Source organism: Oncorhynchus gorbuscha, linkage group LG17, assembly GCF_021184085.1.
Source record: "Oncorhynchus gorbuscha isolate QuinsamMale2020 ecotype Even-year linkage group LG17, OgorEven_v1.0, whole genome shotgun sequence".
NCBI classification, from domain to species: Eukaryota; Metazoa; Chordata; class Actinopteri; order Salmoniformes; family Salmonidae; genus Oncorhynchus; species Oncorhynchus gorbuscha.
The window spans coordinates 148,985-166,580 of record NC_060189.1 but is presented as its reverse complement, the minus strand read 5'-3'; the positions used below and the strand labels follow the sequence as shown (position 1 = coordinate 166,580).

The window sequence follows — 17,596 nt, the reverse complement described above, 5'->3', positions numbered from 1 at the left end:
TAGTGTTAAGGGTTAAAGGTTATGATTGATGTTAGGGTAAGGGTTAAGGTTATGATTGATGTTAGTGTAAGGGTTAAAGGTTATGATTGATGTTAGTGTTAAGGGTTAAAGGTTATAATTGATGTTAGGGTAAGGGTTAAGGATATGATTGATGTTAGTGTAAGGGTTAAAGGTTATGATTGATGTTAGGGTAAGGGTTAAGGATATGATTGATGTTAGTGTAAGGGTTAAAGGTTATGATTGATGTTATAGGGTTTAGGGTTAAGGTTATTGTATGAACGTCCCAATGATCCCGAATAGCACTAGCGATGTTCCTGCCAGACAACCTCGCAGAAAGGAAAACGCCTCTGATTGAACGTGCAAGGATGTAACGACGACTCTGATTGGACATGCAAGGATATAGTAACGACGTCTCCGATTTGCACGTGCAAGGATGTAACGTCGTCTCTGATTGGACGGGCTATGATGTAACGTCGTCTCTGATTGGACGAGCTATGATGTAACGTCGTCTCTGATTGGCCGAAAGCATTTGGGAGCTGGTGAGCTTCTATTTTGAACGTAAATACAGTCAGCTGCATTTCCTTCCTCAGAGCTTGAGTGGTGCCTTGTCAGGGAGCGTACACAGCTCTCTGATAGAATATAAAATATGTACTTTTATTAGGACAATATGTTGTTTTAAGTTTAGGTTTTTCCAAGACGGGGTCTGCAAACAGCTTGCCATGGTTGTTTTGTCTTTAGTACTCATTCTACAAAGTTTCCTAATTTGGTTAGTTAGCTTGATTTTTCGGCCTGTGTATAATTCACCGATATTTTGGCCTTTCTAAACAGGCATCTAAATTGATTTCCACTCAAGGAACTTATCATTGCATTTACCTTGTAAGGATGGATTTGGAAAACGTTACTAAAGATTTCGGTCCAGTCACCAGTCGTTTGACCAGCAGACCCGACAGAGTCCCGGGCCTTTCCTCCATGTCGGACACGGTGATGACCTCGCCTTGCATCAACCTCTTCTCTCCTGGACCCACACATCTACTGTCTCCCGTCACTAATCTGGCCCTAAACATGAACAATCTAGCTGGACTTGGGAGGTAAGAGTGTAATACAGTGTATGTTTATATGCTATGTTGTTTTCAGCTCACCGTTTTCATCTTCTACACCTGCATTGCTTGCTGTTTGGGGGTTTTAGGCTGAGTTTCTGTACAGCACTTTGAGACATCAGCTGATGTACGAAGGGCTATATAAATACATTTTGATTTGTGAAAGCTGCAGGATAACTACATTTGTGACATTACATCGGGAGTCTGTGTTTGCATTGTTCTGGTGGTTTAAGAAAGTAACCCCACCACCATATAGGCGGTTTCACCGCAAAACAACGCTTCCTGTCAACAAATGCATATGTGTATAATCTGTAGAAACGGAATCTTTATGATTCCTAACTAACTACAGTATTTACCGGGTGTAAAGTGAAGTAAATCGAGATCAAACACGTCTGAATCCAACTTGGTAATTGCTAGTTTGGCCGGGTGTTAGAAAAGTTAAGTGATTATGTAACCCGTTCCTTTACAGCCAACAGTGTGATACTCCAAAGCGGAAACAGCGTGTTCCCCTTCTGAAGATTCCTTCCGTCGCCTCTGACTGCTCCTCTGATGCAGGTAAGACAACAAGACTGCTGCAAATGTTTCATCCCAGTAATACTCAATCAAATGCTGGCAATAGGATCTTGGCTTGCTATTTTAACAGGTCAAATATATTTTTGCCAGGTGTGTAGCCCTATAGGCCTTAATATTTTGTCATGTCCAGTTTTATAATTGTGCTCTTTTCACTTGTGCAGTTTGACCACCTTGAATAAATGTGTAGGATATTTTACTTTTTTACCAGTACAGGACAATACACAATACAGATTTTTAGTTATTAACAGGGCAGGAAAAATGCCAAAATGTACATGATTAAATATTATCTCCTGTGTCACTGTGTAGACCTGTGGGGTAAATGTTCGAATTTGAACTAGTCAACTGTTTACGATCAGATGACCTGATGAGACGTTTCTCCATCTTCCTCCAGGTGTTGGTATGGATTCCCCCAGCCCCATTGACCCCATCCACGTTGAGGAGACGTAAGCAAGATTCCTCTTGTCTGTCCCAATCTATCTCTCTGTTTCAGCAATGCTTACCCTCCCTTCCTCGGTACTATCCCTCCTCTTCCTCATCCCAATGGAACACGGATAGTGTCATCTGCTCAGCTGTGTTCTGGGATTAGGCGTTTGTGAAGATTCATTCATTTTCATAAAGCAGATTAACAGACAAGATGTTCTTATACTATAGAACTTTCCCTAGTAGAAGGATGGGCTCATTGGAGATGTTGAACCCCACTGGGATGTCAGTCCTAAGTCATTTATCACCCTAGTAGAAGGATGGGCTCATTGGAGATGTTGAACCCCACTGGGATGTCAGTCCTAAGTCATTTATCACCCTAGTAGAAGGATGGGCTCATTGGAGATGTTGAACCCCACTGGGATGTCAGTCCTAAGTCATTTATCACCCTAGTAGAAGGATGGGCTCATGGGAGATGTTGAACCCATGAGTAGTCAGATGCACCATTCCCCTTGCTCGGATATAGAAGCAAACATTTCTAGCGGTGTTACGGATGGATATTTATACCCGACTTTTTTTCTTATAGAAGTGTTATACAGTTTCTAAAATGTTAATTAATTATTGTGGAAGGCATTATCTCCTAGCAGTGGGCTTCAGAGGAGTAATGGGAAAGTAATTCTGCTTTGAAAGTTGATAAACTCGTAACGTCACTTTTGAGAAAATGGCCTCTGAATGTTTGGATACTACTACTGGAGAGCTGTTCTTTGTCTACCCCCATTCAGCATTATTTCTACTGTCTTAACCCTTAGAGATGGGTGGGGCTAACCTGTGAGGCCATGTGCTAAACAGAGTGAGTAGTGTAGTAAACAACCAAATGTTTAATGGTTAAAAGTGGGGAAAGTAGTAGCCTACAATAAGGGGAAAACTCCAGGTAAAAATACGCTATCTAGTCTTTGGCCTTGATCCGAATCTGACTTTGGTGCAGCTCTTGTTCCTCACATTCCAGTCTGTGGTAAACACACACTATATCAAATCTATGTTTATTTGTCACACAGGACACAGAAGGTGTAAACGGTTTGGTGAAGTGGTTATTTGCGTAGTAGCTAATTCTACGGCACTTTTATTCCTGTTTTTCAATGAAAATTGTTTTCAGATTTGGCTAATATTACTACACAGATCATACAAGTAATGCTAGCTAGAGAGCCAGTAAGCTAACGTTCGCTAGCTAGGTAACTGTACGCTTTAACTTGCAATGAAAATGACTTCCTGACAATGATGAATGAGTCACAGCAGACTGGAACCATTTTAACTCTGTTCTGTTTGTAGCTACATCTTGTTTGGCTGCGTTGTGTCAAGTCACTGGTTCACACTGACATGGCCTGTGCAGAAAGTGGCCCATCACTTTTTCCTTCTGATCTGTCGATGGCGACTGCCAAATTCAGGGCATCAATGATGTAGAAAAAAAGTAGCACAATTTTTGTAGTTCTCGAAGGCTAAAGTTATGTTTAAAAAAAAACTATAAAATAAAAAAGCGGTGGTAGAAAGCATTACGTACACATACTGAGCATCTCAGGTTATGCTACATGGCAGACGAATCCAAACTCCTCTCCCGACAGCGTCCAGCCCATCAATTATCTCAGCCAATCATGTGCTAGTGGGAAGTTTCATGTCTTTTTCTGTAGCTACACTCATAATTTAACAATTTTATTTGTGTTTACAGATGGAATAGAAGTGTTTTATTAAGGGGCACATGAAAGTTCACATGTACCAGAAGGCATTTCAAAATACAAAATGTTTGATAAACATGTCGAAGAGGTTCAAATGCCTCTCCAGTGAGGTAGTGACGTGCGATATACTTCTAGCTTCCTGAAACTAGTCACTTATTAGCAGCCCCCCCCCCCCCTGTCGTTCTCCTCTTGTCTCTTTCTGTCTGTGTACTCATCTCTTCCCCTCACTGCTTCTTTAGCATACAGGCTCTGCTCTGTTGTACAGTGATTAAGGAGAGACCACCTCTTGCCCCTCTCTGTCCTCTTCTTCAGTAGAGGCCTGTCCCGAGAAGGTAATTTAGTTGCAGACCTCTTCTGGCCTGGTTAGTGGCGAAGGCTTCCTGGGTCCTTTTCGCTGTGTAAGGCAGGGATCTCAATAAATTGGTGTGTCGCTGAATGTAAATGTTTGTCTCTGGCAGGTTTGAGAAGGCTGTTCTCCAGTCTGGAAGAGTTGTCAATGAGTAAGTGCTTAGTCCCTGGTGCTCAACGAATATCTTTTTAAAATCCTTTTTTCTGGGAGTCGTTTCCTCTTTTCAATGTTCATGATCCAAACTCCATATTTATTTAGTGGTTCATCTGTGGTTACTGACGGTGTTGATCCTCTTCCCCACTTACAGAAACATGCCAATCCGAAGAATCAACTCTCTGCCTCTGCAGCTGCTGGGCTTCAGCCCGGCTCTGAAGGGTCCGGTCCCCGGGAGCCAGAGTCAGCAGCGCCATGGGGCCTTTGGACGGCTCGGTTCAGCCCAGGATACAGCCACCTCCTCTGGGCACAGCGGTCACGGTGGACAGGGAAACAAGGAGAACCAGGAAAGCTTTGAGTTTAAGAAGCCCACCAAGCCCATGTCACCCTGCCGTATGAGGTCCTTCCATAGTGAAGGAGAGGAGAACAAGGACTTTGCCCCCTGGCCCAAGGATTTTGGCCCAGCGCTCGTGGTGGTTAGCACGGACACACACACACACACACACACACACACACACACACACACACACACACACACACACACACACACACACACACACACACACACACACACACACACACACACACACACACACACACACACACACACGTCATCAATATGTGTGTGTCAATATGTGGTCCTGTGTAGCTCAGTTGGTAGAGCATGGCGCTTGTAACGCCAGGGTAGTGGGTTCGATCCCCGGGACCACCCATACGTAGAATGTATGCACACATGACTGTAAGTCGCTTTGGATAAAAGCGTCTGCTAAATGGCATATATTATATAAATGGCATATATATTATTATTATTTATTATTTATTATTATTATATTATTATTATTATTATTATATATTATGTGACAGCGGTTGTGCTGATGTTCAGACGACATCAAAGTTAACCCTTCCGTTGCGCCTGCTTTTCTTCCTGTAGCTATCTCCGTCCCAACGCCTCAGCTCATTGGATGACAGAAGACCCACCTTCCGGCATCGCTGTTCCCTTGACGACGACGGTTTCCTTGACGTTCTGGATGACTGTGAGGAGGAGTGTGACATGCCCATGGGGATGTCCAGCCTGCTGACCGCTCCGCTTGTGAGGGACCGCACCACGCCAGGAGATGACTCGGTATGGATGTCTGGGTTTTAGTCTGCTTCTGATTTCTTCAAAGACAGGCAGTCATTTTAGTTTCTAGTCATTTTTAAAGGAAGTTTACCCCAAAATACAGAAATTCCAAAGTGATTCCTTGCATTGAAACCAGTTCAGTGGAATTTGTCGCCTCTCTCTCCCTGTAGCGCTGTACTGAAACTGCTGCATAAACGGGTCATGTGACGTTTCTCGATGCAGGCCTCTCTGCTCCTTTGCCTGTGAATTTATGATTCAGAAATCCCCAAAGTGTGAACATTAGTTTAATTGAAATCGTACAGAGTAAAGTGCTCTCGGTTTTGAGTGAGGAAATGTGTACTTTTCCACATAAACCATTAGCCACAGAAGGGGAGATGGGTAAGGGCTGCACATGTGCTCCCCTGTGGGGAAACACTGCTATGTAGAACCGTCACCATACGCCCATTACTGTAGTTCGGTGACCCGTTACTGTAGTTCTGTGACCCGTTACTGTAGTTCGGTGACCCGTTACTGTAGTTCAGTGGCCCGTTACTGTAGTTCAGTGACCGGATCTGGAGCGCCCGTTACTGTAGTTCAGTGACCGGATCTGGAGCGCCCGTTACTGTAGTTCAGTGGCCCGTTACTGTAGTTCAGTGGCCCGTTACTGTAGTTCAGTGGCCCGTTACTGTAGTTCAGTGGCCCGTTACTGTAGTTCAGTGGCCCGTTACTGTAGTTCAGTGGCCCGTTACTGTAGTTCAGTGGCCCGTTACTGTAGTTCAGTGGCCCGTTACTGTAGTTCAGTGACCGGATCTGGAGCGCCTGTTACTGTAGTTCAGTGGCCCGTTACTGTAGTTCAGTGGCCCGTTACTGTAGTTCAGTGGCCCGATCTGGAGCGCCTGTTACTGTAGTTCAGTGACCGGATCTGGAGCGCCCGTTACTGTAGTTCAGTGGCCCGTTACTGTAGTTCAGTGGCCCGTTACTGTCCGTTACTGTCGTTCAGTGGCCCGTTACTGTCGTTCAGTGGCCCGTTACTGTCGTTCAGTGGCCCGTTACTGTCGTTCAGTGACTGGATCTGGAGTGCCCGTTACTGTAGTTCGGTGACCCGTTACTGTAGTTCAGTGACAGGATCTGGTTTGAGAAGAGAAAGTGACAAGCCAAGCGTGTGGCGGTATGTAGCCTGATCCTTGAAGTTGGTGGTGTTCGTATTGTGGTATTACCATTGCATCATATCATGTGGACTAACACCGAGCTGCTCTGCAGGTTAGCATATGTTCCCCATGTATTTATGACATCTGGGGGACAATAAAATCTGCACCATTGAACCATCTGCAGCACAAACATTCCTCATTCGTGGACTTTGGAGGACCGTTTCTACAGCTGCAGCACCAGTCTGTGTTGAACCATCTGCAGCACCAGTCTGTTGAACCAGGGATGTTGGTCCATCTGCAGCACCAGTCTGTTGAACCAGGGATGTGTTGAACCATCTGCAGCACCAGTCTGTTGAACCATGGATGTGTTTATCCATCTGCAGCACCAGTCTGTGTTGATCCATCTGCAGCACCAGTCTGTGTTGATCCATCTGCAGCACCAGTCTGTGTCGAACCATCTGCAGCACCAGTCTCTGTTGAACCATCTGCAGCACCAGTCTCTGTTGAACCATCTGCAGCACCAGTCTCTGTTGAACCATCTGCAGCACCAGTCTCTGTTGAACCATCTGCAGCACCAGTCTCTGTTGAACCATCTGCAGCACCAGTCTCTGTTGAACCATCTGCAGCACCAGTCTCTGTTGAACCATCTGCAGCACCAGTCTCTGTTGAACCATCTGCAGCACCAGTCTCTGTTGAACCATCTGCAGCACCAGTCTGTTGAACCATCTGCAGCTCCAGTCTGTGTTGAACCATCTGCAGCACCAGTCTGTGTTGGTCCATTTGCAGCACCAGTCTGTGTTGGTCCATTTGCAGCACCAGTCTATGTTGTCCATCTGCAGCACCAGTCTGTTGAACCAGGGATGTGTTGGTCCATCTGCAGCACCAGTCTGTGTTGGTCCATCTGCAGCACCAGTCTGTGTTGGTCCATCTGCAGCACCAGTCTGTGTTGGTCCATCTGCAGCACCAGTCTGTGTTGGTCCATCTGCAGCACCAGTCTGTGTTGAACCAGTCTGTGTTGGTCCATCTGCAGCACCAGTCTGTGTTGAACCATCTGCAGCACCAGTCTGTGTTGAACCATCTGCAGCACCAGTCTGTGTTGAACCATCTGCAGCACCAGTCTGTGTTGGTCCATCTGCAGCACCAGTCTGTGTTTGTCCATCTGCAGCACCAGTCTGTTGAACCAGGGATGTGTTGGTCCATCTGCAGCACCAGTCTGTTGAACCAGGGATGTGTTTGACCATCTGCAGCACCAGTCTGTGTTTGTCCATCTGCAGCACCAGTCTGTTGAACCAGGGATGTGTTGGGGCTGCGGTCCAGCTACTGCTGTGGCTATAGTGGTGGGGGCCACCTCAAACTCAAATACGTTTTGTGACGCCGTCGGCCATCGGTCATCAGACATTTGCAGGTTGTTTTACTTTGTGTATTTCTGTCTTCACTTCCCTGCTGAAAGCCCCCTCGTCTGTGAATAAGGGCGTAACGTGACGTTTGTCCGTTGCAAGGATTCCCCAGAGAGTGGTTACTCATCTCCACTGCTGTGGCAGTCGGCTACATAAAGGATTCCCCAGAGAGTGGTTACTCATCTCCACTGCTGTGGCAGTCGGCTACATCACAAGGATTCCCCAGAGAGTGGTTACTCATCTCCACTGCTGTGGCAGTCGGCTACATCACAAGGATTCCCCAGAGAGTGGTTACTCATCTCCACTGCTGTGGCAGCTACATCACAAGGATTCCCCAGAGAGTGGTTACTCATCTCCACTGCAGAGAGCTACATAAAGGATTCCCCAGAGAGTGGTTACTCATCTCCACTGCTGTGGCAGTCGGCTACATCACAAGGATTCCCCAGAGAGTGGTTACTCATCTCCACTGCTGTGGCAGTCGGCTACATCACAAGGATTCCCCAGAGAGTGGTTACTCATCTCCACTGCTGTGGCAGTCGGCTACATAAAGGATTCCCCAGAGAGTGGTTACTCATCTCCACTGCTGTGGCAGTCGGCTACATCACAAGGATTCAGTCTTTGAATTTACTGACAATGGAGCAGAGGCCTGCATCCAGCAACGTCATGAGTTAGTGCCTTGCGAAAGTATTCGGCCCCCTTGAACTTTGCGACCTTTTGCCACATTTCAGGCTTCAAACATAAAGATATAAAACTGTATTTTTTGTGAAGAATCAACAAGTGGGACACAATCATGAAGTGGAACAACATTTATTGGATATTTCAAACTTTTTTTAACAAATCAAACTGAAGAATTGGGCGTGCAAAATTATTCAGCCCCCTTAAGCTGATACTTTGTAGCGCCACCTTTTGCTGCGATTACAGCTGTAAGTCGCTTGGGGTATGTCTCTATCAGTTTTGCACATCGAGAGACTGAATTTTTTTTCCCATTCCTCCTTGCAAAACAGCTCGAGCTCAGTGAGGTTGGATGGAGAGCATTTGTGAACAGCAGTTTTCAGTTCTTTCCACAGATTCTCGATTGTATTCAGGTCTGGACTTTGACTTGGCCATTCTAACACCTGGATATGTTTATTTTTGAACCATTCCATTGTAGATTTTGCTTTATGTTTTGGATCATTGTCTTGTTGGAAGACAAATCTCCGTCCCAGTCTCAGGTCTTTTGCAGACTCCATCAGGTTTTCTTCCAGAATGGTCCTGTATTTGGCTCCATCCATCTTCCCATCAATTTTAACCATCTTCCCTGTCCCTGCTGAAGAAAAGCAGGCCAAAACCATGATGCTGCCACCACCATGTTTGACAGTGGGGATGGTGTGTTCAGGGTGATGAGCTGTGTTGCTTTTACGACAAACATAACGTTTTGCATTGTTGCCAAAAAGTTCCATTTTGGTTTCATCTGACCAGAGCACCTTCTTCCACATGTTTGGTGTGTCTCCCAGGTGGCTTGTGGCAAACTTTAAACAACACTTTTTATGGCTATCTTTAAGAAATGGCTTTCTTCTTGCCACTCTTCCATAAAGGCCAGATTTGTGCAATATACAACTGATTGTTGTCCTATGGACAGAGTCTCCCACCTCAGTTGTAGATCTCTGCAGTTCATCCAGAGTGATCATGGGCCTCTTTGCTGCATCTCTGATCAGCCTTCTCCTTGTATGAGCTGAAAGTTTAGAGGGACGGCCAGGTCTTGGTAGATTTGCAGTGGTCTGATACTCCTTCCATTTCAATATTATCGCTTGCACAGTGGTCCTTGGGATGTTTAAAGCTTGGGAAATCTTTTTGTATCCAAATCCGGCTTTAAACTTCTTCACAACAGTATCTCGGACCTGCCTGGTGTGTTCCTTGTTCTTCATGATGCTCTCTGCGCTTTTAACGGACCTCTGAGACTATCACAGTGCAGGTGCATTTATACGGAGACTTGATTACACACAGGTGGATTGTATTTATCATCATTAGTCATTTAGGTCAACATTGGATCATTCAGAGATCCTCACTGAACTTCTGGAGAGTTTGCTGCACTGAAAGTAAAGGGGCTGAATAATTTTGCACGCCCAATTTTTTTTCAGTTTTTGATTTGTTAAAAAAGTTTGAAATATCCAATAAATGTCGTTCCACTTCATGATTGTTTCCCACTTGTTGATTCTTCACAAAAAAATACAGTTTTATATCTTTGTTTGAAGCCTGAAATGTGGGACAAGGTCGCAAAGTTCAAGGGGGCCCGAATACTTTCGCAAGGCACTGTACGTGACCCGTGACCCCGTTGACACTTGACCCTTTTTTTACAGTTGTGTCAGTACACTAATACAGGGGGCGAGAGGGCAAACTCCACGAAACAAATTTTCAATGTATGGAATCACTTGGTAGTTACTGGATTCTGGGTAGACTTCTCCTTTTAACTGTGGCTCTTATCCAGTGCAACACTGTCCGTGCTAAGTGTTCACGGTAGCATCAAACTAACTTCGTCTTTGTCCTCTTCCTCAGCCGGTGGTTCGTTGTCGGCCTCGGGGTCTATTCCGCTCGCCCTCCATGCCCAGCCAGGCGAACCGCACACCTCTGAAGCGGCCCCAGGACGAGAACACGCCGGTCAGAGTGAAGAGACGACGCAGCCTGGCGGAAACTCATGGCACCACCATGGACCAGGACAACAGCTCTCCCAGCAAGATGGTACGTACCTTCTCATAGTACTTCCTGCTTAATGTCTCCACCCCCTAGTCAACTGGTCCTGGTACTTCCTGCTCATTGTCTCCACCCCCTAGTCAACTGGTCCTGGTACTTCCTGCTCATTGTCTCCACCCCCTAGTCAACTGGTCCTGGTACTTCCTGCTCATTGTCTCCACCCCCTAGTCAACTGGTCCTGGTACTTCCTGCTTAATGTCTCCACCCCCTAGTCAACTGGTCCTGGTACTTCCTGCTTAATGTCTCCACCCCCTAGTCAACTGGTCCTGGTACTTCCTGCTTAATGTCTCCACCCCCTAGTCAACTGTTCCTGGTACTTCCTGCTTAATGTCTCCACCCCCTAGTCAACTGGTCCTGGTACTTCCTGCTTAATGTCTCCACCCCTACACAATCGGTGAGTTTTTTTTTTTGAGGGGATCAATTTGAGAAAGAGAATGGCTTCATTTCACCGGGAGGGGGGGGAGGGGGGGGAAATGGCTTCATTTCACCGGGAGGGGGGAAATGGCTTCATTTCACCGGGAGGGGGGAAATGGCTTCATTTCACCGGGATGGCTTCATTTCACGGGGGGGGGAAATGGCTTCATTTCACCGGGGGGGGGGGGAGAAATGGCTTCATTTCACCGGGAGGGGGGAGAAATGGCTTCATTTCACCGGGAGGGGGAGAAATGGCTTCATTTCACCGGGGGAGGGGGAGAAATGGCTTCATTTCACCGGGAGGGGAGGGGGAGGGGGAGAAATGGCTTCATTTCACCGGGAGGGGGGGGGGGAGGGGGGAGAAATGGCTTCATTTCACCGGGGGGGGGGGGGGGAGAAATGGCTTCATTTCACCGGGGGGGGGAGAAATGGCTTCATTTCACCGGGAGGGGGAGAAATGGCTTCATTTCACCGGGAGGGGGGGGGGGAGAAATGGCTTCATTTCACCGGGAGGGGGGAAATGGGGGGGGAGAAATGGCTTCATTTCACCGGGAGGGGGGGGGGGAGAAATGGCTTCATTTCACCGGGATGGGGGAGAAATGGCTTCATTTCACCGGGAGGGGGAGAAATGGCTTCATTTCACCGGGAGGGGGGGAAATGGGGGGAGAAATGGCTTCATTTCACCGGGGGGGGGGGGGGAAATGGGGGAGAAATGGCTTCATTTCACCGGGAGGGGGGAGAAATGGCTTCATTTCACCGGGAGGGGGGGGGGAGAAATGGCTTCATTTCACCGGGAGGGGGAGAAATGGCTTCATTTCACCGGGAGGGGGAGAAATGGCTTCATTTCACCGGGAGGGGGGGAGAAATGGCTTCATTTCACCGGGAGGGGGGGGGGGGAGAAATGGCTTCATTTTCATTTCACCGGGAGGGGGGGAAATGGCTTCATTTCAGGGGGGGGGGGGGGGGGAAATGGAGGGGGGGGAAATGGCTTCATTTCACCGGGGGGGGGAAATGGCTTCATTTCACCGGGGGGGGAAATGGCTTCATTTCACCGGGGGGGGAAATGGCTTCATTTCACCGGGGGGGGAAATGGGGAAATGGCTTCATTTCACCGGGGGGGGGGGGGGGGAAATGGGAGGGGGGAAATGGCTTCATTTCACCGGGGGAGGGGGGGAAATGGCTTCATTTCGGGGGGGAAATTTCATTTCCGGGAGGGGGGGGAGGGGGGAAATGGCGAGGGGGAAAGGGGGGAAATTCATTTCATTTCACCGGGAGGGGGGGAAATGGCTTCATTTCACCGGGAGGGGGGGGGGAAATGGCATTTCGGGAGGGGGGAAATTTCACCGGGAGGGGGGGGGGGAAATGGCTTCATTTCATTTCACCGGGGGGGGATGGGGGGGAAATGGCTTCATTTCACCGGGAGGGGGGAAATGGCTTCATTTCACGGGGGGGGAAATAGCCTCATTTCACGGGGGGGGGGGAAATGGCCTCATTTCACCGGGGAAATGGCCTCATTTCACCGGGGAAATGGCCTCATTTCACCGGGAGGGGGGAACTTTAAAACAGAGTTTAATGGCTGTGATGGGAGAACTGAGGATGGATCAACAATATTGTAGTTACTCCACAACACTAACCTAATTCACAGTAAAAAGTGTGAGAAGAGAGAGAAGACCAGGTGTAAAACCGCCTTCACTTTCAGCAAATCTGTCAGAGGAGCAACTACAGTAGAGAAGTTTCTACAGAAACTACGGTAATAACCAATCATTCCCAAGAAAATGCATCAGTTCCTATTTTTAGTAGTTGGCGGTGGAAAAGCATCAATAGCTACCACTTTATCCCCGACAGGACGCACTTCACCCTGCTCAACCACCTCACCAAGGTACGTAACGGTCGCCTGAGCAAACCTCACACTTAGCCAGATTACTAGTGAGGCGACCCACAGCCTGCCGGTCGAATACGGTACAGATACTCCTCCCAACTTTCTTCATAAACTATTACATCGTCCAGATAAACAGCCGACCAGACTGGAGACAACCCTAATTCATACGGCGCTGAAAGGTGACAGGTGCGTTACGCAGGCCGAAACTCATAACCAAATACTTTTTCAATATTGCGTTCTATTAAGTTTGTAGGTGTATCAGAAAACAACACTGAAAAACTCAGAATCAAACCCGACCAACTTGTCTAGCCTATCAGCAGGTAGATGAGCTAGAAGGCTATCCAAAACAACCAGTGACTGAATTATTCAATCTACCCTGCAGTACGCAATAGTTGGGACCAGGGACATCCTCTCAAATCAAATCAAATTTATTTATATAGCCCTTCGTACATCAGCTGATATCTCAAAGTGCTGTACAGAAACCCAGCCTAAAACCCCAAACAGCAAACAATGCAGGTGTAAAAGCACGGTGGCTAGGAAAAACTCCCTAGAAAGGCCAAAACCTAGGAAGAAACCTAGAGAGGAACCAGGCTATGAGGGATGGCCAGTCCTCTTCTGGCTGTGCCGGGTGGAGATTATAACAGAACGTGGCCAAGATGTTCAAATGTTCATAAATGACCAGCGTGGTCGAATAATAATAAGGCAGAACAGTTGAAACTGGAGCAGCAGCACAGTCAGGTGGACTGGGGACAGCAAGGAGTCATGTCAGGTAGTCCTGGGGCACGGTCCTAGGGCTCAGGTCCTCCGAGAGAGAGAGAAAGAAAGAAAGAGAGAATTAGAGAGAGCATGTGTGGGGTGGCCAGTCCTCTTCTGGCTGTGCCGGGTGGAGATTATAACAGAACGTGGCCAAGATGTTCAAATGTTCATAAATGACCAGCGTGGTTGAATAATAGTAAGGCAGAACAGTTGAAACTCTCCATGCACAGACCTAACATGACAAAAAGAAGAACCCAGCGATATAACCGTAATGGCCTAAATAACAGGTTTACCATCCTCTGCAGACTCCCACTGAGTTTGGAAAAGAATAATGGTCAAATGTTGGTAAATCCGGGTTGTGGAAAGCTCTTCGAGACTTACCCAGAAAGTCTCACAGCTCTTCGAGACTTACCCAGAAAGTCTCACAGCTCTTCGAGACTTACCCAGAAAGTCTCACAGCTCTTCGAGACTTACCCAGAAAGACTCACTACTGTAATCACTGCCAGAGGTGACGGACATGTGTCGACTCAGGGGGGTTGAATTCTTGTCTAATCAAGATGCACTGAGTGGACAAAACTTGAGGAACATCTGCTCTTTCCAGGACAGGCTGACCAGGTGAATCCAAATCACATGTGATTGGTCACAAACACATGGTTAGCAGATGTGATTGGTCACATGGTTAGCAGATGCGATTGGTCACATGGTTAGCAGATGTGATTGGTCACAAACACATGGTTAGCAGATGTTATTGGTCACATGGTTAGCAGATGTGATTGGTCACAAACACATGGTTAGCAGATGTTATTGGTCACATGGTTAGCAGATGTGATTGGTCACAAACACATGGTTAGCAGATGTGATTGGTCACATGGTTAGCAGATGTGATTGGTCACATGGTTAGCAGATGTGATTGGTCACATGGTTAGCAGATGTGATTGGTCACATGGTTAGCAGATGTGATTGGTCACATGGTTAGCAGATGTGATTGGTCACATGGTTAGCAGATGCGATTGGTCACATGGTTAGCAGATGTGATTGGTCACATGGTTAGCAGATGTGATTGGTCACATGGTTAGCAGATGTTATTGGTCACATGGTTAGCAGATGTGATTGGTCACAAACACATGGTTAGCAGATGTTATTGGTCACATGGTTAGCAGATGTGATTGGTCACAAACACATGGTTAGCAGATGTGATTGGTCACATGGTTAGCAGATGTGATTGGTCACATGGTTAGCAGATGTGATTGGTCACATGGTTAGCAGATGTGATTGGTCACATGGTTAGCAGATGTGATTGGTCACATGGTTAGCAGATGTGATTGGTCACATGGTTAGCAGATGTGATTGGTCACATGGTTAGCAGATGTGATTGGTCACATGGTTAGCAGATGTGATTGGTCACATGGTTAGCAGATGTGTTTGGTCACATGGTTAGCAGATGTGATTGGTCACATGGTTAGCAGATGTGATTGGTCACATGGTTAGCAGATGTGATTGGTCACATGGTTAGCAGATGTGATTGGTCACATGGTTAGCAGATGTGATTGGTCACATGGTTAGCAGATGTGATTGGTCACATGGTTAGCAGATGTGATTGGTCACATGGTTAGCAGATGTGATTGGTCACATGGTTAGCAGATGTGATTGGTCACATGGTTAGCAGATGTGATTGGTCACATGGTTAGCAGATGTGATTGGTCACATGGTTAGCAGATGTGATTGGTCACATGGTTAGCAGATGTGATTGGTCACATGGTTAGCAGATGTGATTGGTCACATGGTTAGCAGATGTGATTGGTCACATGGTTAGCAGGTGTGATTGGTCACATGGTTAGCAGGTGTGATTGGTCGCGCGGTCACAAGGTTAGCAGAGGTGATTGTGAGTGTAGTGAAATGCTTTTCCAGGTAAAATAATGATCCCTTATTGATGTTACTTGTTAAATCCATTTCAGTCAGTGTAGATGAAGGGGAGGAGTCGGGTTAAATCCACTTCAGTCAGTGTAGATGAAGGGGAGGAGTCAGGTTAAATCCACTTCAGTCAGTGTAGATGAAGGGGAGGAGTCAGGTTAAATCCACTTCAGTCAGTGTAGATGAAGGGGAGGAGACCGGATAAAGGAGGGAGTTTTAAACCTTGAGACATGGATTGTGTCTGTGTGTCATTCAGAAGGTGACTGGACAAGACAAAATATTTAAGTGTCTTTGAACGGGGGTAGTGTAGTAGGTGCCAGGCACACTGGTTCTGTCAAACTGCAACGCTGCTGAGTTTTTAACGCTAAACCGTTTCCTGTCTGTGCCATGAACGGTCCACCAGCCAAAGGACATCCAGTCAACCTAATAATATAATAATAATATATGCCATTTAGCAGACGCTTTTATCCAAAGCGACTTACAGTCATGTGTGCATACATTCTACGTATGGGTGGTCCCGGGAATCGAACCCACTACCCTGGCGTTACAAGCGCCATGCTCTACCAACTGAGCTACAGAAGGACTTGACACAACTGTGAGAAGCATTGCAGTCAACATGGGCCAGCATCCCTGTGGAACGCTTTAGACACCTTGTAAAGTCAACATGGGCCAGCATCCCTGTGGAATGCTTTCCACACCTTGTATAGTCAACATGGGCCAGCATCCCTGTGGAACGCTTTAGACACCTTGTAGAGTCAACATGGGCCAGCATCCCTGTGGAACGCTTTAGACACCTTGTAGAGTCGACATGGGCCAGCATCCCTGTGGAACGCTTTAGACACCTTGTAGAGTCGACATGGGCCAGCATCCCTGTGGAATGCTTTCCACACCTTGTATAGTCAACATGGGCCAGCATCCCTGTGGAACGCTTTCCACACCTTGTAGAGTCAACATGGACCAGCATCCCTGTGGAACGCTTTAGACACCTTGTATAATCAAACTGGACATTGTCTAGGGGTGTGAATACAACTGGACAATGTCTAGGGGTGTGAATACAATCAAACTGGACAATGTCTAGGGGTGTGAATACAATCAAACTGGACAATGTCTAGGGGTGTGAATACAATCAAACTGGACAATGTCTAGGGGTGTGAATACAATCAAACTGGACAATGTCTAGGGGTGTGAATACAATCAAACTGGACAATGTCTAGGTGTGAATACAATCAAACTGGACAATGTCTAGGGGTGTGAACACAATCTGAAAGCTCTGTACAATCTCCGGCTGTTATTCTACATGAGCCCCTGAAATTACCACCTTTCTCCCTCTCTCTCTCCCTCTCGCTCTTTCTCTCGCTCTTTCTCTCTCTCTCTTTCTCTCTCTCTCTCTCTCTCTCTCTCTCTCTCTCTCTCTCTCTCTCTCTCTCTCTCTCTCTCTCTCTCTCTCTCCATCCAGGTCAGTGCTGAGCGCCACATACAACGTTCCAAATCATTCTGTAACCACACAGAGATCGAGAAGCTGCTGGACAAGGAGCTAATTGGCGATTTCACTAAATCCTTCGCCCTGTCTACCGTGGAGGGAAAACACCAGGACCTCAAATACATCACTCCTGACATGGTGAGGAACAGTCACCCTTTCATTTCTTTACCACGATACCTTGTTCTGTCCCTTTACCTGAGTTGGTGAGGACCAGTGTAGCTGTAGTCCCCCCCCTCCCGAAAAATGAAACATGATAACATTTTGCATTGTATCAGCCACAGGAGGTTGGTGGCACCTTTGAATTGGGAGGACGGGCTCGTGGTAATTGCTTGAGTGTAAGGGTATTAAATACATCACACACACATGACATGGTTGTCATAATAGATAAATAACACATTCAGAAATGGCGAAAAATGAATCGTAATAACAAGTTTTTGAAGTGTTTTTGTCCTATATCTAGGAGATG

The 17,596-nt window shown here is 46.9% G+C and overlaps 1 protein-coding gene across 2 annotated transcripts in view; it reads left to right on the top strand.

Annotated features, from left to right (window-relative positions):
* Positions 1–573: 573 nt before the first annotated feature.
* Positions 574–17,596, top strand: part of LOC124002294 (M-phase inducer phosphatase 2-like) — a 30,775-nt gene continuing 13,752 nt past the window's right edge. Inside the window, exons 1-8 of one of the 2 annotated variants that reach the window (XM_046309678.1) lie at positions 574–1,088; positions 1,567–1,652; positions 2,062–2,113; positions 4,276–4,317; positions 4,474–4,792; positions 5,251–5,442; positions 10,496–10,678; positions 17,107–17,268. In XM_046309678.1, the coding sequence (XP_046165634.1) occupies positions 883–1,088; positions 1,567–1,652; positions 2,062–2,113; positions 4,276–4,317; positions 4,474–4,792; positions 5,251–5,442; positions 10,496–10,678; positions 17,107–17,268 (1,242 nt within the window). In that variant the 5' untranslated portion in view covers positions 574–882. Of the gene's footprint in view, positions 1,089–1,566; positions 1,653–2,061; positions 2,114–4,275; positions 4,318–4,473; positions 4,796–5,250; positions 5,443–10,495; positions 10,679–17,106; positions 17,269–17,596 lie in introns of both variants that reach the window. The other variant, XM_046309677.1, reaches the window with a different exon arrangement.